Source organism: Juglans microcarpa x Juglans regia, chromosome 1S, assembly GCF_004785595.1.
Source record: "Juglans microcarpa x Juglans regia isolate MS1-56 chromosome 1S, Jm3101_v1.0, whole genome shotgun sequence".
NCBI lineage: Eukaryota > Viridiplantae > Streptophyta > Magnoliopsida > Fagales > Juglandaceae > Juglans > Juglans microcarpa x Juglans regia.
In genome coordinates this window covers 22,309,398-22,331,382 of record NC_054595.1, presented here as the reverse complement: position 1 = coordinate 22,331,382, position 21,985 = coordinate 22,309,398, and the positions used below count along the sequence as shown (strand labels likewise).

The window sequence follows — 21,985 nt, the reverse complement described above, 5'->3', positions numbered from 1 at the left end:
GGCACCAAATCTATGCAACCATTTATTATGCTCTCAAGGTGAAGAAATATACAAGAAGGAAGAGAGAGCTTTCACGACTTACACGTCAATCTGGCCAGGCATGACAACAGCCTCTCCATAATCAACTACATGTCCCTCCTTGGAATTCCAATGTCTATCCTCTTCTTTAACAATGGATACAATCTTCCCTTCCTTTATTTCAACTGCCCATTTACAGATTTCATCAAGAAAACTGTATTAACTAAGTGGTTGAATGATAAGCCTAAAAAAATCTTGGTTTAACAAAAGTTCAGTAATGCTATTTCATGAATCATAATCTTTGCTTATCAACTACCTCCTCTTGTCCAGGTGATATGTCTCATCTGCTTGTAGTTCTAATTGCTTTACTTTTACTGTATGCATAACCTCTGTGGAGATACATACTATTGATAAATACCAGGTTAGGGTCAAGTATGGCTGTTGTCTCTCTCTTTTGTTCAGACATGGTCTTATATAGTTACTTATAGTTAAATTTGAAGCTATACCACAGCGAGTTATAACCTTTTTTTCCCATTTTTCCCTTTGGTCTAGGGAAGAGACAAGGACTGCATGCTGGTGTCATATGTTAGGTCAAGTGAAAATCCAAGGCATACTGGTGACTTTAGAGAAGTTTAGTCATTTTGGAGGAAGCTGTCATTTCTAGATTTCATGTCCTACATGAAATCTAGTTTACTGGTTGCTGTTTGAGGCATCTAAATTCTGCTGTACTGGCTGAGATACTTTTTGACGCGGTCTCGAACAAGGTAAATAAGTGACTAAGGTGATGAGAGTTGAGAGGAAGGAAGGTTGAAGCTATCAGGCTGAATATTTTTCTTGCTACTGCAATAAGATTTTCTGCTGCTATTGTCCATGATGTTGCTGCCTTATTTCTACTAGAGGTCGAAATGGTGACTTATTCCACTTCTCATGGTGGCCTAAATCATAGTTCTACAAGTGACAAGTGACTAGAATAGAGGACAAGTAAAGATAATAGAAGATCAAGCTGAAATGAAAGGTATGCATGTGACAAGTACGCAGCTGAGTTTTCTGTTTTCCTTTGATGTTTCCCACTACCATTTGGTGAAACTATAAGCTTCTAATGTGTCTTGTTCAATCATGGCTAACAAATAAAGTGATGATGATGAAAACTAAAGGAAATTAGTGAGGCTGAAGTTTAAAAAGTAGATCTGAAGGTATAAAATGCTTACCGCAGCAAGCATTGATTCCCTCTGTTTTTACTTGCATTCTAATGTTGAAAGCTCTTAAATTTGCAGCTATAACTAAAGATTTATCATATAATAGTCACTCTACACTTACTTAAGAAGAAAGAAAGAGGATTTGTTTAAGAGAGAAGGCCTTAAACCATCGGTTTGGAGCTTACAAGGTGTAGGTATGAAAGCTGAAAATTCCTGTTGCAGCTGTTGCATATTTCTGCTATTGTTGCTGGCATAAGGTTATGGTGATGAATCTCACATTCCAACACTTACTATATGTTGATGGCTTGAAAAGAGGAAAAAAACCTCATTAAAAAAAAGAAATGAAAAGAAAAGTTTCTTCCTCTAATTTTCTAATGCTGGACAGCATTGATACATGATAAGTGTCAATTTATCATTTAAAAGTTCAGAAAGAGAAGATAATAAATATATGATCCAAAAATCTCTGTCATGAACTCCTGGCAGAACAATTTCTGATTTTCTTTTTCATTTCATGGTAAAACCAATGTAAAACTTGTTCACACAACTCAACTCATTTTCTGTCTATTCACACATTAATACAGAGAAAACACCTAATATGCATGCGGAAAATAAACATATGGAAGGGATATCCACATACAGTGCATGGCATAAACACAAGAAGAGTTTATTGTGGAGTGATGCATAACAATGTAGTCTACAAGTTCCTGGATAATCAAGACTCAGGCCATACCTCTCACCATAGATCAGAAATTGTCTACCTATATCTTCGGATGCAAGGATCTACAAAATACACATATATATTACAAGTTATAAAATAAAAAGTACTTATCAGGAATAAATAAATAATATTGATGTAGAAGCATCTGTTGCCACTTGCACATTAGTATTATTGCCTATAAGAAATCAAATTCTCAAGGAATAAATAAAATAAAATAAAACAAAATATTTACCTGCTGATCCTTGAAGACACATTCTCGGATGACATAATCACCACTGGTATGTTTCTCAGGGATGAAGACTCCTGCAAAATGGGAAAAATCCCATAAATGAGAAAGACCCATGATAAAGCAAACAAATCTTTGGGAACATCATGAACCTGACTTGTTTGGGTGAAAAGTTGGTGTGAAATATGCCAAAGAGATTTTTATTTGAGCAAGTGCTGACACAAGGACCCAGATGGCAAATCTTCAAAAGTATATCAATTTGGAATGCAGAATTTCAATTTGGAAAGAAGACAAAGCAATATAAACCAAAAGCCTAACTTGATTTCCCTGAGCAAATCATAGCCTGTCATGCCACAACCCCACCCCAAGTTTTTGTTAATAATATTATGACTTGTAACATGAGAAGCAGTATGATTATCTGGTATGTGAAGTTGTGAACAGTCATTTGTGTGTACAAATACTCATAAAAGTAGTATTTTCATTATTCACATGAATAGATATGGAGGTGTTTGAAATACATTCCAAGAGCACTAAACCCATAATAAATGTTATAAGATTTCTTTCTAGTATTTAAAGTTCTCAAGAATTTAAACCCATAATATGATATTAAATCAGCTTGTCATTCAAATATAAACCATTGATAGCATTCATATATTTATATATTATCAACTACATTCATATATTCAATTTGATTTATTTCTATGACTGATTTGCTTTCCATTGTATTATCACTATACATTTCACAAAAACTTTTAGACAAAGAAAGGCCAACTCATTGTATTCTATATCAAAACATTTGATTACAAATCAGATGCAATTTTCTGAAATAAATCACTCATGAATGCAAAAAGACGGAATCTGAGACTGAATATTGTGTCATGAATGCTAAAAGTAGATTTTTTCATGTGGACACCAAATTTATTTTCTTTTCCGAAGGTAGTGTTTAGATTTACACAACTAAGACTGTACAAATCATTTTTCATATATTGGCAATCTGTCACCAACTCATCAATCACATGGAATTAGTAAAAGTTTTTTAAGTAAAATTTGGCATTTTCCGATCCATCTGTTTTTCTATAACTTAACTCATATATATCTTAATTAATGAGCATAAAAATGGCCATTTATGTCCTGCTCACCTGAGAGGTTAAATGACAACTTCAAAGTAGTTTAAATGCCACATCATAAAGAGTTAGTAGTTTTTATTAAAAGAACTCGATTGTTCTTTTTTTTTTTATTACACCTTAGGTACATGAAGAAGAAGTTGATCATTTCGCCAAAATATAAATCAAAAGGCTTAATACATGTCAAGGAAGTGCCATAAATCAATGAGACCTTTAAGATAAACGTCAGACTGCTCTTACAAAGCAAACATCCATGCATGCAATGAGTGTTGTTCTCATTAAATTTCTGTACGTGCCTTCTCATACTAATTTATATATAGGAGTATTTATAGCCATTTATAACTTAAAATTCTCAAAATAGATAGTCCCAATTAATGAATGAACAAATTAAATTCATTGGCAACTGTAAGTGCTTGATGAAAAAGATTGGGAAAGAATATGTAAAAGATGTATGCATGTTCTAAAAGAAAAAGGATAATGCTCAACACCTGAAGGTTAAGTTTAGAGAGAATTTCCTTCCTCTTAAAACTGTGTCAGTTTTAAGCTCGATCACATTAATGGGCGCAACACATCTGTACAAAATCTAAACCAAAGAAACTAAGAATCTTAACATAATGCAGGGAAGGTTAACGTGCTGTGAAATTTCGCGCTAGCGACAAGTCTGAGAAGGTTGGAAAATGAAAATTATATATGGAAGCTAGCAGGATCGAAAGAGTACATGTTGAAATCGGTTGAAATCAATTATAAATGATTATTGATTGAATATCACTATTGCTTTTGCTTGTTTATTCGAACGCACATGTCGTTTTAGGCCTAAGTGAATAAATTATTGTTAACACCTTGGATGTCGGCACCCTATGGTGCTTCAGATAGGAATCTAGACAACTTCTATATCGAATTATATTTCAACCAGTGGCTAAAAACCATGACCATGTCCTCGTCATGCTAATCTTCCGAACCCACCAGCTCTTCCCTTTTACCATCTGCAAAGGGCCAAGTTGATTCTTTTCGTCAATTAAAAGATCGCCACATGACATATTGGAATTGATGATCTGCAATGCGAACAGCCGAAGTGCACGCAGAATGTCTATTACACTATTACGGTGTGTGACCACAAATTCTAAAGAGGGTTGTTGAGTTCAGAGCCGACGAACCATGCTAGAGCTAATAGCCTTAGATTTTTTGGTTATTTCGTCATGTTTACATAATAAGAAACTTCAAGACTTCAAACCAAAAAAGAAATACAGTAATAAGAATAATAATAATGATCAGGTTTAACAATTATGCATGCAGGGAGAACCAATAATAATAAATAAATAAATAAAACATTACATCTTATGGATCCACACAGCCAAATATTAAGTTGATAATATCCATTAATTAGGATGATAGTTATAAATTCAAGCATCCAAGTAGAAATGCAAGCCGCAAAGAGTATAAAATACATAGAAGTTCTCCATCATTAACAGTTCCTCTAAATCTTTAACAATGGCATTATTCAAAACTCCAGCTACTTCAGTTGACACACAAGAAAGAGCCGGACGTACTACCACATTAGAGAAGGAACAAGAGCATTCAAGAGAGGCATGAGTAAGCCAAAGCCTTCTCCTCAGTGAGCTCCTCTGCTGTCAAGTCCAGCTTCTTCCTCGAGTATTCATCGATTGAAAGTCCTGGGCAGATAGAAGACAACAAGAGTCAAGAAACAGGTTTGATTCTCCAAGAGAATCCTAGACTGAAGATTAACAAATAATGTAAATAATCTATTCTTTAATAGTTTGGTGCTGATATACTCATTAAAAAAAATAGTTTGTTGCTGATCAAAGCCGTGAATTTTTCCCTACAAGTACAACTCAATATGAACCAGATTTATCTGTCATTCACGCGTAACGATGAAGCAGCACGAAGAACACCACCCCCCGCCCCCCCAAAAAAAAAAAAAAAAAAAAAAAACACAATTAGTAGTGCATGATGAAAATTACCCTGGACTATCGTCCACTCTCCATTGCGACAAGTGACAGGGAATGAATAAATGAGTCCAGCTGGTACATTGTATGAACCATCAGAGTATACTCCCATGGAAACCCAAGTGCCCTGAAATTGCAGGAAAAATGGTCATTGTGTAGGAAACGGACTTTTTCACATTATACGATCAAAGAATAGACAGAATGATACCAACCTCGGGGGTTCCAAGCACCCAATCACGTATGTGGTCACAAGCAGAACTAGCAGCAGACAATGCACTTGATAGTTTCCTAGCTTTGATAATTGCAGCACCACGTTGTTGAACGATAGTTATGAATTCTCCCTTCAACCTTAGGTAAAGAAATTCATATCAACACTTCAATGAACTCAATACAAACATACTAAATTAACTATTTTTTTATAAGTAACAAACTAAATTAACTACTAATCCATTTTCATACCATGCATCATCAGCAACAAGCTCGGGGACTGGCTTCTCTCCAGAATGTGTTTTCACCGTTGCATGGCTGACATCAGGATACTGGGTTGATGAGTGATTACCCCAGATAATAACATTTTTAACATCAGAAACTTGAACATTTAGCCTTTCAGAAATCTGGCCCAAGGCTCTGTTATGATCGAGTCTAGTCAAACAAGTAATATTTTTCTCAGGGATTGATGGTGCGAATTCCTTCAATATCAGTGCATTGGTGTTTGCTGGGTTGGCAACAACCAAAACCTGCATAGGAAGTAGAAGGAATCTAAACATTGTGCTTGCTCATTTTCATATACAGTCATTGTGGGGACATGGAATCATCTGGAAAGTTTTACTTAGAACTTCAAACTAATTGGTTAAGTACATAACGAAATGTTCCATGTTCCCAATGGGGGCAACTATAGTCTATGCCAAGCATCATGACTTATAAAAGTAAAAATTTGAAATGGCCCGACTCTAAGTGATGATTCTTACTGTTACTTACACCCAGTGGATCTTCAACCTAAAAGTTGACTCTCCACCCTGTGATTACAAAGGAAGGAGGTGCCATTCAAACTAGAGCTCATTGATCTAAGTGATAGATCAGTAGATGAAATCTAAACAGCAATAAAGCCATCTAGTTCTCATGGTGCATACATTCACACCTGAAGTTTTTCAGAGCATTGTAGATTGAATATGTTACATGTATGGAATTAATTTCAGGATGCCATTCAAGAAAAAGGAGGGCCATATTTCTCTTGTAATCCCTTCCAAAGGGTCGCAGTTTTGGTGACTTATAATGAGATGCATTCTGGATGTCATTGATCATTCTAAGTGGAAGTCAAAGGAGGGTAAGGCTTCATTTTGGTTTGATAAATGGTTGGGGGAGGAAATACTTGCTACCAACTCTCTTGTCACGGCACCTAATTTGAAATTCAAAGATATTTGGCTTGAGGACGGTTGGGACCTGGAGCTGCTACATCGATTGGTGGGAACCCAAAAAGCGCAAGAGATAGTAAATACGGTTGGTAGCCAGCAGAATGGAGAGGATATTCTTATTTGGTTGCCTAAAGATGGAAATTTCTCTACTAAGAGTGCTTGGGAGTGCATCCGAGTTAAAGCCCCAAAAATCAGATGGATAATTGGGTTTGGCATCCGTGCCTCCCAAAGAAGATGGTAATCACAATGTGGAAAAGTTTTAATAATGCTCTTAGTCTAGATGATAGAGTAAGATGACTGGGTATTCCTCTAGTTTCCAAGTGCAATTGTTGTGTGAGAGGCGCCTATGAAGACTTGAATCACGTGCTAGCCAATGGGGAAGTGGCGCAGGCCATATGGAGGAAATGTGCTGTCCAGGTTGGTATACTGAGATCTCAGTTTAGCACCTGGAAAGAAACTGTGTGGGCATGGTGTAACAGAGCCTCCAAGTCAACTACTAGAGGGCTACTGATTGGCATAATTCCTACCATTGTCACCTGGGTGCTTTGGCTTCGTAGATGCAAGGTAAGAATGGAAGGAGGCTCCATTTCTGTGGAGGAGACTTGGAGGACTATTCACTTCTGGATAGTTAAGCTAAGTGAAAAGCTGCGTGCAACTAAGCCCTTATCGGTTCAAGATGAAAAGATATTAGAAGATCTGCAAATCCAACCGAAAACCAAAGGAGAAAAAAGGTGCAGGTTGTTTATTGGCATCGTCCTATCCATGGCTGGCTTAAACTCAATGTGGATGGAAGCAGTAGAGGAAACTCGGGGCAGGCAGGTGCAGGGGAATTCTACAGGATGCCGCAGGTAATATGATTTTCGCTTTTGCCTCTCCACTTAATCATGGCACAAATAACTATGTTGAGTTCAGGGCACTCCTCCTGGGAGTGTGGGAAAGGAAAATCTGTCAAAAAGGTTTGGACAAGATAGAAATAGAGATGGACTCTTTAATTGTGGTAAAGTGGTTTAGAAGAGCAAAATGCCCAATTTGGTACCTGGTAGACTTTTGGGAGGAGTTGATGGCCTTACAAAGAGGCAAGATGTTTTCAATCCAACATGTTTTCAGACAAGCCAATGCCCCAGATGACTTCTTGGCCCAGAAAGCATCGGAAGAATTTGCAGGTCTCTGGACTGAGATGGCATCCATTCCCCCTCCTTGAGGTGGTTGATTAGGACAGATAAACTTGGTCTCCCTTATATTCGAAATGTGTCATAAATGGCTTAGCCTTAGTGCTTTGATAGAATTGATTAGCGTGGGTCCTGTTTTGTAATGTTTAGAAAGTCCATTGGAGTCATAGTGCATGCTCTGTTTTGTTTGGGTCTTAGTGTTGGTCCTGTAACTTGGCCTCAGCGTGGGTTCTCTGCTTTGTAGGGGCCTCGTACGCTGAGTTTTAAATCAATAACGGGTGGAGACATTCTCATTTTTGAAAAAAAAAAAAAAAAAAAAGAAAGAAAAGAAAAGAAAAAGGGAAACAAAATTAAGGCATGATTTGATTCTAACTTTTATTAATTGTCATCCAAGCAGCTAGAGGATTTGGGATTTAAAACAGCATAGACTATATGATAAGGCGAAGCAAATCCTATTGAAAAACAAAAATAACCAAATTTTATTTCCTGCTCTTACAAATTTCACTCACCTTGCAGTTTGCAGCTGCATGCTTTTCAAGGGCAGAAGCCTGAGACTTGTAAATTGACACATTTTTTGACATCACGTCTTTCCTTTCCATGCCTTCTTTCCTTGGAAACCCACCAACCATGATTGCAATGTTAACCCCAGTGCATGCCTCAACAACATCTGTTGTAGCAACAACACCTGCAATATATACCACATCATACCTCGTACTCTAACAGATCCTTAGCATATTAAAAAGCAGAGTGTATGGCTCCATGCTTAAGTGATGTCATCCACATTTGACAGATTTAAGAGGCCATAAACATACCTTTAAGTAGAGGAAATGCAGCATCCACCAACTCCATTTTCACCCCATTCAATGCCTCCGCAGCAGGTGGGATATCAAGCATGTGCAGGATCACAGGCTGGTTGGGACCCAACATCACTCCCCTAGCAATCATAGGGACGAGAGCATATCCAATTTGTCCTGAAAATCCAGCAACAAATCATCAAAATATAAATTGTAAAGAAATGCTGTATATTGGATAACTACAAAATTAACCACATAAGAAGGAGAATGAGCTAAGGCTGCATTTTCTATGAAGAGGATGACATAAGTCACAAAAAAAATCCCAATATTATGACTCATGAGCATAGTATTAACAACATGATATGCATCTTCAATGAATCGTTATGAAGATGTAGCTGCAGCCAAAGAACGTGTTTTAAAAACACGGCTATAATGTGGACTAACCATTCATATGCCAATTCTGACATTTTATTGACTTAAACAATAAATATCTAGCTCGCTCAGTATGCTCTTGTGGAATGAACACACTATGTGTGAGAATCAATATGAGAGAAACACTTTTATTCAACTATGGAAAATTAATGGATTTGATTATGGGACAACCAATACCATAACTACAACATTTTGGAAATTCAAAACATGCACTGTAAAAACTACCATCGTCACATAAACCAAACATGGTGCCAAAAGCTTAGGTCCATATCATCATTTTAATCATCTCTCTCTCTCTCAATTTTGTTTTCACAAAATAAACCAAAACTTAATTCTTAGAATTCGGATCGCAAAGAATGCAACTGAACCAACAATATTTACACCAAAATTCAGACCCCTAGTAACTCTGTCCAGCATAAACAGAAAATATAAAAGCAGTGTTGTAGAAATTCAATCACGGGAACCGGATTTACTTTTTTACTTCTTTATTTATTTTATCATAACCAAAATAATCAGCACCTATCTTCGCACACACTGGACCTATCTTAGATCATCATGTACCAGATCTAAACCGCTTTCCCAACAGGCTAAATTGGATAAAGAACAATAAAAACAATAAAAATTCGGATAATTTCTGATCGAATCGACGAAGAAGATGAGAGTTATGGATGTGATACAATAGAATAGTGATTATAAATTTGATGCAGTACCTGCGGCTCCAGTAACGAGAACGCGAACTGGTTCTTTCGCCATTTGATCGAGATCGAGGGTCCGGACTGGGGTAGGAATCGGTTTCAACGGACGAAGCGAATCGGGAAGAGAAAAAGCAGCGAGGTGGCGAGAGTGAGGCTGAAAATGAGGCTCAGATCTTATTTATGTGTGGCAGTGTTATTGTTACTTGTCAAGGGGGTGTTGATAAGCGCAAGTGCATGGGGTTAAACGACGGCGTTTTATTTCTGGTAGGAGAACAAATGACGACATCGTCGTTTATTTATTTATTTATTTATTTTTTAAAAAAGTAGTGGTAAGAAGGGCGTGGAGCGTGCAGCGTTGGATGAATATTCAGTATTGATGTGACTTATGATTGGTCTATCATAGAAAGTTAGGCTATTTTAAAAAAAGAAGCCAAATGGCAAGTACGCGAGGCGACCTATGATTTATGTAGATGAAGTTATTTTTCTCTAATTAATTTTCACGGGAGGTGGAATCTTTTGTTCCATTTGCATTCAATAAGAAAAATGTAAAGAGTTGTTAAAATTATAAACAAGTTGTGAAAAGAATTATGCCTCTATTACGGCTACGGCTCTTTAATATTATCAAAGGCACAAAAAGTTGTGAGAAACTCTTAACAAATTCTAATCAAATATGCCACAAAGCATTCCGAAAAAAAAAATGAAAAAATTAGGAAATAAAAGAAAATCATTGGTTCAATCTCTTGTATTTCTGTCCAAATATCTGTGAATGGAGAAGGTGGTCCAGACAAGGCCCGGCAGAGTACAGTAGTAGTAGCTCAAGATGAAGATGAATATGAAGTTCAATTCTCCAGATTAATAGACTACCACTCTTTATTTTCTCTTAGGTATATTTGTGCACATTACCTCTCTCTAATCATCATATACAAAACTAAAGTGTAACGATTACTATAAATTGGAATGGAAATACACCAGAGCAGGGTATCTCTGCTTTCACTGCCATAAATCTCTGTGGTTAATTTTCTTTCACAACACTTGTTTTATTGAGAGCATGGGTGCAAATACAACGAATTCTTTTCAGTACAAACATCCTATCCATGGCCCTTTCCTATAGCAGCTAAAAAAGGATAAAAACAGAAAAATAAAAGTAAAGCCACAATAATAGTATGTGCTACAGACATTGTGCATGTAATTATTTATTTGTTATGGAAACATGCATGTAGGATTATACTTTATTTCTGCGGCCCCTCCAATTCACCCTTCTTCCTGGCTGCCCAATCGCCAACGTCTTCATAAACCAACCATACTTCTTTGTGATCACGATTAGCCCAGACATAGCTCCAAACACGAATCCACATCCATATCCAATGGCGACTACTTTTCAACCAAATTCAAATGAGAATTCTGAGTTGTGGCTTGAAGATGGAGGCAGTGAGTCCGCAGGATTCCCACATTTCTTTGACAAAGGACTTCCGTATAATTCAGGGTTCCCACTAAACAAACTGATATTGAATGTGTCGAATTGTTTCCCATGTGGTATAGGTCCTGTCAAACGATTATAGGAGACATTATAGTGTGAAAGGAAAGTGAGTTCTGTTAGTTGCAAAGGGATCGCACCAGACAACTTGTTTTGAGACAGATCCAATGCTTCTAACCTTGTCAAGTTTGCCAATGTAAATGGGATAGGTCCAGTGAGAAAGTTTGAGGAAAAGTTGAGTAAATGAAGTCCTTTTAGATTCCCCACCACATCTGGGATTTCTCCTTCAAATCTATTATTCGAGAGATCAATAGCTATTAACAAATCATTGACTCTTTCATATAGTGTTTCTGTGCCTTTGTTGATCATTGTCATTGAGAAAGAGTAGGTACAACTCATGTTATCAGAGGGCATGGCTAGAGTTTGGTATTCCTTCACGTACTTTAAGCTCTCGGCATCGACGATTTGCATGGCTTTCCAATTTTGGAAGTGTTCAGAGGGCAACTTGCCAGTAAAATCATTATTTGAGAGGTCAATGATGTGCAATTTCAGGAAATCGAAATTGTTATCAGAACTTCCAATTGTACCATAGAGTTCATTACATCTCAAAATGAGAATCCTCAACTTTGGAAGAATGCCCAACCAGGAAGGAAAAATATCATGTATTTGATTGGTACCAAGACTAACAGCTTCAAGCTTGGTACAATCTGCCAATGATCTTGGTACACGCCCCTATAAATGATTTTCGCTGAAATCAATTATCATCAATTCGTTTGCTTCACTGCAGATCCGAGGAATGGTTTCATGAAAGCTATTGTTGTGTGGATCCAATTTTGTGAGAGAATCACTCAAGTTGCCTAAACATTGAGGAAGTTTTCCACTCAAGTTGTTGCTTGACAAATCGAGCTCAGTTATTAAACTTAGATCGCAAATCAAATGTGAAATTTCTCCGGTCAATCTGTTGTTTGAGACCTTACAGAAATCAATGGAAGGAGGTGGGATTGGCACTGACCCTTGAATCATGTTAGAATCAAGCCGCAGTTCCTTTAGATTAACATAGGGGAATACAATCGGAAGTTGGTCGAAACAGATCAGAAAGTTGTCTTGCAGATATAACCTCCAGAGAGTTTCTGTACTTACGTTCCCCATCCATTTTGGAACTTGACCGTGAATTTTGTTTCCACTAAGATCTAACAGCTCCAATTGATCTTGGTTCCTCAAAAACTCTGGGAACTCACCCAAGTCACAATCAGCTAGTAATAATTTAGTAAATTTTGGAAAAGTTGAGTTGGTACTCGGATTTGTAAGCAATGAAATATCGTTTCTAGATAACTGCAATGCATCTAGCTTTCTGAGTCTCAGAAACAACTCAAACTCCACCCTGCCACTCAAATAGTTATCATTGAGAGACCAAGTTTCAAGATTTACAAGCCTTGATATTGACTGTGGAATTGAACCATTCAACCTATTTGATTGAAGATCTAAAACAATTAAATTGGTAAGATTACCTAGTCAAGATGGTATTTCTCCTGAGAAATTGCAAAAATCCGCAATCTATACAACCAAGGACTTGAGGTGACCAATCGAATCCAGTATATAGCCCTTGAGGTTTTCATTATCCTCTATATTAAGACGTTGAAGCTTAGGTAGATGGAAAATTCCCACAGGAAACTCACCATGCAAGTCACACAGGCGTAGAGATAGATCTGTTAAAGAAGATAAGTTTGCCAAGATATTGGGAACGTTAGATGATATGTCAACCTGGTCAAGATATAGTACTTCCGAGTTTGTGAGATTTTGAGCTATAACTGTTAGGCCAAATTTTTGGAGCTTCAACAACAAATGATATATGAGAGATCCAGGGAAACTAACTTGGAGATATATAACTTGGAGATATATGAGAGATCCAGAGAAACTAACTTGGAGGGCTCAAAGATTTCTGAAGGGATTTGGCCAGAAAATAAAGAGCAAGAGAGGTTGAGATTTGTTAGAGCATTGGCAATGGCCTAGGTCCAAATTTTAGCTAGAAGTTCAAATTTTGACTATAACTTTAACTTTTGGCTAGGTGCATCCACGTTAGACTAGCCATCTTAAAGTCAAAATAATAATATAATATTATATATTTTAATAATATTTTACATTTTTTTTTGTATAATTTGCAAATACACTTCATATATTAATTAATAATTTACATTTTACTTAAAATTATTGTTTCCCAACTATTTGTTTCCTCAACCTAATATTAACATTTCATACTAATATTAACCAAGGTATTTAACCACATCCATTATAATATCACTTCCTATAAAATTGCAAGTGTAATCAAATCTCACAATGAATCATGTAGATATGGACATTAATATTGTGAGAGAGAGAGATAGAGACCTGTTACAAGACTTTCTTGCTCAAATAAATACAACAAAATAATGAAGACACAATTTATGGACATCAAATAAATACAAACACATTCCTAAAGGGCATTTGGTATCTTCCAAATAGAAAGTTATTTTTTAATGATCTGATGAAAAAAAAACAAATGGACTTTAGGTGAAGAAACAGCACAAAAGAAACAAATAAGAGCTCCACTATAATACAATAAGACACTTGATTCACCACTAAACTGCATCAAACAACCACCTGCATCCACTTTTCTAGGACTATCCAATATAAATGGCAGCATATTATACACCAAACAGACACCAATCATTCACCAAAAAAAAAAAAAAAAAACCAAATCTTGTTGAAGATTCTAGCAATGAGAGAAATGTGAAGTAAAAAAAACAACCAAAACGGTTGTCATGGCAGAGTCCAAACTTAGTCCAAAACATAACCATATTATGCATCTCCATAATACTATATCAGTGGAGTATGTGTGTCCTTCTATGCTAAAACATAACCATACACAAACCATACACAAACTAGAGTCCAAACTTAGTACAAATACAAAAGAGTCACATTCAAATTTAGCAACACAGTCCCAAACTAAGTGCAAATACAAAATAGGCCCATACAAAAGAGTCCCACAGTCCCATTGAAGTCCAACAACACAGTCCCATTCAAGTCAAAAATTACCAACTGTCCACAAATTATATACCAAAAGAGTCAGAAAAGTTACCAAAATAATTCACAAACTTCTTGTTCTGTTTTGCAAAGAAAAACAGCAACTTTGCAAAACAGCAACAAAAATAAATTTCTTGTTCTTTTTTGCAAAGAAGAACATCAAACGTATTTTATTCATCATCTATTTTGCAAAGAACAGCAAAGTAAACTCTGTTTTTGGTTGTGGAGTCAGAAAAGTGTCTTAATGATGATAACAAATAATATATGTGGTGTTTTCGGGATCAAATAGTATTGAAAGAAACCATCGATCAGGATAGCCACAAACATTATATGTAGCATCCAAGCTATTACCCACATACATATACTACTACATACACATATAAATACACCCTAAAGCATGCTTACATGAAATGAGAGAGCAAACAATAACAACAAAGTGATAGAAAACTAAATATTGTATAGCAAACAAAAAAAAAAGCCTTTGTAGTTTTGGACAATGAGCAAGCTGTCAATTAGCCTTTGCAATTGGGATACATTGCGAAAATTTTGTATCTTTATTGAAAATCTATTAATGAGGTATCAATTCCATTGCAGCTTGATATGCTACAGGAAGAAAATGGAAGTTTACTCGAAAAGGTGATGCCAACATCATTTTGCACTTCGTTTTTGCTTGTAGTGCAAATATGTTTTACTCTAGCTTGTAGTAAAAATGCTTTATTTTAAGGAGAATCATATTTTACTCGTTCACATCAAACCAATTCTCTTTGGCTCTTGGTTAATGTTTGGAGAATGCTGCAATAATAATCTCCAAATTATCTTTATGATAAAATTGAGCACTTGTCATGTGAATATTACTGTTGCAGCAGCATTCATTCAGCAAAAAAGATGTTATTTTGGGCAGAAAATTATAGTGTCCCCATGGTCTGTGAAGACTCCCTAATGCTACGAATAATGGACATTTTTTAAATCTGTTTTTAGGTGTACAGAAGGGTATGCCTTTCAGCATCAACAAGCCTGGTTTTCATAAGAATTTTACAAGTCAACTTCACAGATGGCATTCACCTTATTGCACGTATTCTAAAAGATTGCCAATTACTCCAATAGGTCCAAATCAAAACCTTGAATTAATACAAAAACAATAACAGCAAACAATACAAAACCAAGTATTGTATAGCAAACAGAAAAAAAAAAAAAAAAAAAAAAAAAAAAAAAAAAAAAAAGAACCGAAAAAAACTCAGCAAGATAAAAAGCTCATGGAAAGAGCCTTTTTATCTTCAACTCAATTTGGGTATATGGTCCTATTTCTAACACTTAATAAATTTGAGAATGTATGTTGAAACTATACTGGAAAATGACTAGTAAACAGAGAGAGACACGAGATAAATCAGCAACACAAACTTCAAAAATTGTCAATCTGAGAGGAGGTTTGGCTGGACGGGATAATAAACAACTGAAGAAAAATCAGAAGCACAAACTTCAGAAAAATCAACAACACCAACTATAGAAAAATCAGCAATGATAATAACTAGCTTACCCAAACAAATTCATACCCATTTCAGAAATTCACACATTCATACTCAAATTATTCAATACAAAGCTTACCCAAATAAACTTTTGGTAGTTTTACCAACCCAAACCGAGAAAGAGTGCTGCGTTGTTGAGCCAAACAGATAGAGAGAGAGGAAATTGCACAACCGTAGAAGATCGACCTAGGAATGAAGATAAAATCTATTGAGAAAGAGAGAAGAGGGAGAGACAAGCGAGAGAGAGAAGAGGGATAGGAGTTTCAGAAAAAAAAAATGGTGGACTGAGAGAAGAGGGAGAGACGAGCGATGGAGCGAGGGAGAGAAGAGGGAAAAGGGTTTCAGGAAAAAAAATGGTGGACTGAGAGAAGAGGGAGAGACGAGCAACGAAGCGAGGGAGAGAAGAGGAAGAAGGGTTTCAGAAAAAAAAAATGACGAGAGAAAGAGGGAAAGATGAGAGATGAGAGACGAGGGAAACACGAGGGAAATGGAAAACACGAGGGAAAAAGAGAGGGGCAGTTGGACGGATAGTAATAAAATATTCATTTGATCATACTACAGGAGCTTGCCAACAATGACGAGAGAAGGAGATTTACTGTAGCATAAATTAGAAAATTATGGTTTTGCCGATTCCAATGCCAGAGATTTTATCTCAAAATCAGATGCAAATTAGACTTGGACTTGGCAATGGCTAGTCCATTGCCAGTGCTCTTAGCCTTGAAAGCTGCCTAAAACTAGTTGGGATTGGAGAAGATTTAAAGTGATTGTCGGCCAGATTTAGGCTCTCAAGGTGAGAAGGCGGAAGAGGCTGCTATTGGAGTTGAGAAAACCTTTAAGACAACTGCTACTGAGATCGAGGCCGATGACATGACCAGTGTCCTTATTGCACTCTACACCGTCCCACTTGCAGCAATCAATGATTTGATTAGGCTTCCACGATGAAACCTTCAGATAAGCAGAGGGATCTCCGGACGCGGACTGATTAATGATAAAGCTTTCCTTGAATTGCAACAAGGCAAATCTCTCATCATCATGGCACAGGGGCTACACACCAAAAGAAGAGGCAGAAAGTATAAGATAAAACATCATCAATGAAACAAGAAAGCACGATCAAGATAAAGAGAGGAAAGGATAAACCCATTGTCTAAAATATTGGAGCTGGAGGGAGATCAAGAGATCAGAAAAGAAATGGAGGAAATGAATTTTAGATGATTTCATGCACTCAACGAGTACGTGATGTATTTAAATTAGTCTTGGATGAGTTGGCAAGAGACCATATGTTCAAATTAGTCGAGTCGTCTTGTGCGCATGCTAAGCTAGCTTACAATATATGCTGATAAAGAGTTAAAAAAAGAAAAATATATCCTTACTACAGTAACTTTTCTACAACTTTCTAATAAAATAATTTTTTTTAAATATTTATTTTAGTTTTAATTTTGATTTGACGTGTTTAAAATTTGAAAAGTTATATTTTAGAATTTTATTTTATCAAAAAGTTGTAGAAAAAATAAAAAGTTGTGTATGGCTATCATTTCTCTTGAAAAAACCTCATTTCCAAGTCAAGTCATTGCCGTGGCATTGAAGGCTTGAGAAATTAATGGCCGTCCTCGTCACATGAAACACGTATATCAATTTTAACAATTTAAGATTTTTTTTCTTCAAATAAAAAAAAAAGATAATACAATTTTATTGATAAATCCTCAATTTTGACAGAAGAATACCTTATACAAATAGAACAAATAGGTTACAAAAGAAATCTCAAAACCAAGCTCTTATGAAAAATATTATTGAAAAACTCCAGATAAAAAATACGACATAGTACTGCTTAAAGCTAACAACATTATAAATTAATAACGAAAGTTAGGAATACCTGCATGATCCAAAACAAAAAGGCCAACCATATCTTTGGGGAGCTCAAAACCGGAGGAAAAACTAGCAAGACTGTCCGCTAAAGCACTTACTTCTTTGTAGATATGATTAATACTAAAAGGGAGGACATTATTAAAATGAAGGATATCGTCCTAAATATCAGTATAAATCCAAGGGGATTAAAAATTATTATTAAACCAATTTACAACACGAAGAGAATATATCTCCGCAATAAGATCCTAAATACTAAGCTGATAGCATGAGATCGTTAATATTTATCTCTTAGGAAATATGACCAACTAAAGAAGCTGTGAATCACGTATGAATACTAACCTCATTTGTTTTTTGAGATGAGTTGAGATGAAAGTTGAAAGTTAAATAAAATATTGTTAAAATATATTTTTTTAATATTATTTTTATTTTAAGATTTGAAAAAGTTGAATTAAGATTTGAAAAAGTTGAATTGTTTATTATATTTTATGTAAAAATTTCAAAAAATTATAATAATTAGATAAGATGAGTTGAGATGAACTATAAAAACAAACGAGACCACATGTCATGGGCTTACTCCATTGAGCCCGTAGGCGAGGAAGGACTTTGGTCCCGTTAATATTATTCCAATTTCTTTTCTCTCAAAATAAGAAATAATCTCTTATTGGTACCAAACATCTAGATGAGATGTGAATTTTATTAATATTAGTGAGATAGTTTGAGATAAATATTTATTAGGTTTTGCGCAAAGAGATAAAAAGTTGAATAAAAAATATTATAAAATTAAAATATTATTATAATATAATTTTTTAATATAAATTTTATTTTGAGATTTGAAAAAATTGAATTACTTTTTAGTTTTTGTTTGAAAACTTAGAAAAATTGTAATAATTAGTTTGAAAATGTTTATTTTTTAATGATATTTGAAAATAAAATGAGATGATAATTTTTTAAAACCCTAAAAAAAAATAGCTGACCAAGGATGCTGCATCTTTATGTTATCATTCTCTAATGAACAACAATATCCTAATTATACTTCAAAAAAAAAAAAAAAACCAATATCCTAATTCCTAATTTATTTTTAGTGTTAATTGCAAATTCACTACTTTGATTTTCGCCCGTTTGCAAAAAACTCCCTCGTTTTTTTCAACTTGCAAATATTTATACATAAGAGCATTTGTATTGATCTATATATATACATATGTAAAATTATCTCTTTTGTATATCCATTTTACCATTCAAGTAAAATTTTTATATTAACTTATGTATATTTGAGACAAAATAATAATAAAATATTATTATTTTATTATTATTAATTTTTTATATATTTTTTACAATTAACATCCATTACATATATTTGACATTAAAAATACAAATACAATAATAAAAACTATATTTTTTTTTATATACTATATTAAAAATATAATAAAATAAAAAATATATATAATATATTATAATAATAAAATAAATGTGCAAGTGAAGATTTGTTATGTTGTTGAATAAGAGAGAAAAATAAAGGATTGTAAAAGAGAGTGGGAGGAGAGAGAAATAATGATTAAAATATGATTTATAAGATGAATAGTAGTTATCCAAATTGAATAAGAACTGTTTATAGATAGTTAAATATCTGGATATGCATAAACCAATATGAAAGATTTTAAAATCATATTATACAAATATAACTTTACATATATATATGCATAGACTAATACTAATACTCTTAAATTTTAAAATTTTACGATTCGCAACTCCTATCAAAAAAGTCGTTTGTCAGATAACAAAACCTTTTACCAGTGACACATGTCAGCAAATCAAAAGTTGACATGTGCGTTTCTATTAATGTTTTTAATATCAACTTAAAAGATTATAAAGAAATGTAATTAAACAAACTGGTTTAAATTAAAAAAAAAAATAGTATAAAAATATGTTTAAGTTAAAAAATCGATTTAAATAAAAAATAATTTTTAAAAAATCTGCTCAACTTAAAAAACAACGAAAAAATCACTGTAACTAGAGAAATTCAAAAACATTACCTTTAGGCTTCGTTTGAAAAGTAGATCCATCTCAACTCATCTCAACTCATCATTACAATTTTTTTAAATCTTAATATAAAATATAATAAACAATTCAACTTTTTCAAATCTTAAAATAATAATAATAAAAAAAATAATATTCTAACAATATTTTATCATCTCAACTTAACTCAATTCAATTCAGTTTAACATCTAAACGCACTCTTAGCTGATTGAAAAAACTGGTTTAACTAGAAAAGTTTATAAAAACATCTTTATCTAAAAACGATGTGAAAAGTTAACTAAAAATGCTTTTAAAAAATAGGTTGTTAAAAAGTTTAGAAAATCAGTTTAATTAATTTAACAAAAAAAATCTGTGTAAATAAGAAAATTCTGAAAAAACAAATTCACTAAAAATTAAAAAGACAAAAACTATTTAACAAAAACCTAAAAATACTTTATAAATATTAAATAAATTCTAAAATAAATAAAAGGAAAACTTGATTTTTTCGATAATTTCCTAGTTAATCTGATTTTTTGATATAATTTTCTAGTTAATGTATTTTTTTTTTAAAAAGTCAATTTTTTGTTTAAGTTAAAGTATAACTAGAACTTTTTGTAACTAAGTTATAAAAAAAATAATAAAAAAATAACTCTTTGTAACTGTTATAATATTACAAATTAATCAGAGTATACTTTAACTTCATTTCTCTCAAAATAATAAATAATACATTAATGGTACCAATCATTTGATCAATAATGATTTTTTAAAAGGAAAATATCAGCTTATGGTTATTTATGACTTTATATATGATGAAGATTAGTTTTTTAATTTTGAAATTTATTTATAATTAAGTGACATATTTGCATTGATTGATTGTAAAATAATTGTAAAAAAACTATAAGTATATCATTGCCTTTTAAAAAAAAAATTCTTAAAAAAAAATAGCTTTCCAATAATGATATAAATAACTTCCTATCCTTGAGACCAAGTATCCCCTCCTCGACATCATCTTCTCCTAGCTTCTTCATCTTCTTGATATCGAATGATCATTTGGTTTTTTACAAACTAAACAAGTATAAGATATATATATATATATAAAACTAATTACAAATGAGTTCATGGACACATTAAAGAATTAACTAATATTATTTTTAATCTATTATTAATATAATATTATCTGGACCTACAATTTTATACACATAATCATATGCTCATGTGTCAACTATTACATTGATGAAAATTTTGAAATTCGAATTGGAAAAAAAAAAAAACCTAATAAAATAAAGTAAACTATAGATACTCAATACATGTAATATTATCCATATTTAGGATAAGTTTGGGATTGAAATGAGAAGAGAATTTTGTGAATAACAATAAAATAGTTTGTATTTAGTAGTGAGATAGTTTGAAAAGAAAACGTTGAATAATTTCTTTTTATAAAATTAAAATATTATTTTAATATTATTTTTGTTTGGAGATTTGAAAAAGTCTAATTATTTTTTATTTTTTGTTTGAAATTTTTAGAAAGTTGTAATGATTAATTGGAAAGTATTTATATTTAAATGATGTTTGAAAAAGAAATAAAATGAAATAAGATAAAAATTTTGGGATGAAAACTATTTTTCCCCTTAATATATACACATATTTAACATGATTTCTTTTAAGAAGAGATGGAATTTGATGAGTTGGTGACGTGGCAGCAGATAAAGAAGCACGCCAATGTCTCAACCCAGTTTCTTTTGAGCTGCAAACCGCCATCATGGCATCATCAATCTGATCGCTTACTTCCCTCTCAATTCGCCTTTTCTTTCTCTCTCTCCCCCGATTGCATTGGGTTCATGTTCCTTTTGCACGACCCAAACTGCTCAATCTCTCGGAGATCATATACCTATCTCCTGATAAAATCATGCATTGGTCATTCATTTTTTAACGGATCGACAAGATACTCCGTTTGAATAAGTCAGTGATCTTTGAGTTTTCAATCTCTATTGGTAGTTTCTTTTTTCCATTTGTCCCTCATTTGGCAATCTGATTTTGAGGGTGTGGGTAATTTTGATGAGAGGCCACAACAGGAGAAGAAAGCATATGCATCTATGAAGATTGGGGCATGCAAGTCGCCGCCGCATTATCGCCTGATGCAGTTATCGCTTGAGCTTCGTCCTGATCGCCTTCCTAACAGTCTTTTCAGATGGAATGGCAGATCCTGCTAGCCATGGGAAACATGAGCAAGACATTGAGCAAGTCAGTTTTCCTTCGCTTACCCCTTATTATTTGTATCTTTTCTCAAGTCTTCTATTTGGTTTA

At 33.9% G+C, this 21,985-nt stretch overlaps 2 protein-coding genes and 1 non-coding gene across 3 annotated transcripts; all 3 read right to left on the bottom strand.

Annotated features, from left to right (window-relative positions):
* Positions 1-4,634: 4,634 nt before the first annotated feature.
* On the bottom strand, positions 4,635-9,942 carry LOC121246974 (malate dehydrogenase-like). Its single transcript, XM_041145304.1, has 7 exons — positions 9,764-9,942; positions 8,640-8,798; positions 8,337-8,512; positions 5,706-5,983; positions 5,459-5,594; positions 5,262-5,373; positions 4,635-4,952 (listed from the first exon to the last, which is right to left on the bottom strand). Exons 1-7 carry the CDS (start codon positions 9,804-9,806, stop codon positions 4,858-4,860), a joined length of 999 nt encoding a protein of 332 aa, XP_041001238.1. The 5' UTR covers positions 9,807-9,942; the 3' UTR covers positions 4,635-4,857.
* A 1,184-nt stretch (positions 9,943-11,126) lies between these two features.
* LOC121247425 (receptor-like protein 19) lies at positions 11,127-12,838 on the bottom strand. The gene is made up of 3 exons (XM_041145778.1): positions 12,786-12,838; positions 12,195-12,687; positions 11,127-11,954 (listed from the first exon to the last, which is right to left on the bottom strand). The coding sequence occupies exons 1-3, from the start codon at positions 12,836-12,838 to the stop codon at positions 11,127-11,129; spliced, it is 1,374 nt and encodes a 457-aa protein (XP_041001712.1).
* A 1,702-nt stretch (positions 12,839-14,540) lies between these two features.
* LOC121247927 lies at positions 14,541-14,670 on the bottom strand. The gene has a single exon (XR_005937328.1). It is a non-coding gene; the product is annotated as a small nucleolar RNA snoR80 (small nucleolar RNA).
* Positions 14,671-21,985: the final 7,315 nt, after the last annotated feature.

Coding starts and splice junctions, on each gene's coding strand:
- LOC121247425 (XM_041145778.1), bottom strand. CDS start 12,838: ATGAAAACCTCAAGGGCTATATACTGGATTCGATTGGTCACCTCAAGT. Junction 12,688..12,785: donor TTGGTCACCTCAAGTCCTTG/GTTGTATAGATT, acceptor TCAATCAAATAG/GTTGAATGGTTCAATTCCAC. Junction 11,955..12,194: donor CTTCCATTGATTTCTGTAAG/GTCTCAAACAAC, acceptor AATCATTTATAG/GGGCGTGTACCAAGATCATT.
- LOC121246974 (XM_041145304.1), bottom strand. CDS start 9,806: ATGGCGAAAGAACCAGTTCGCGTTCTCGTTACTGGAGCCGCAG. Junction 5,984..8,336: donor ATGCAGCTGCAAACTGCAAG/GTGAGTGAAATT, acceptor CTTCCTATGCAG/GTTTTGGTTGTTGCCAACCC. Junction 4,953..5,261: donor AGAGTGGACGATAGTCCAGG/GTAATTTTCATC, acceptor CTATCTGCCCAG/GACTTTCAATCGATGAATAC.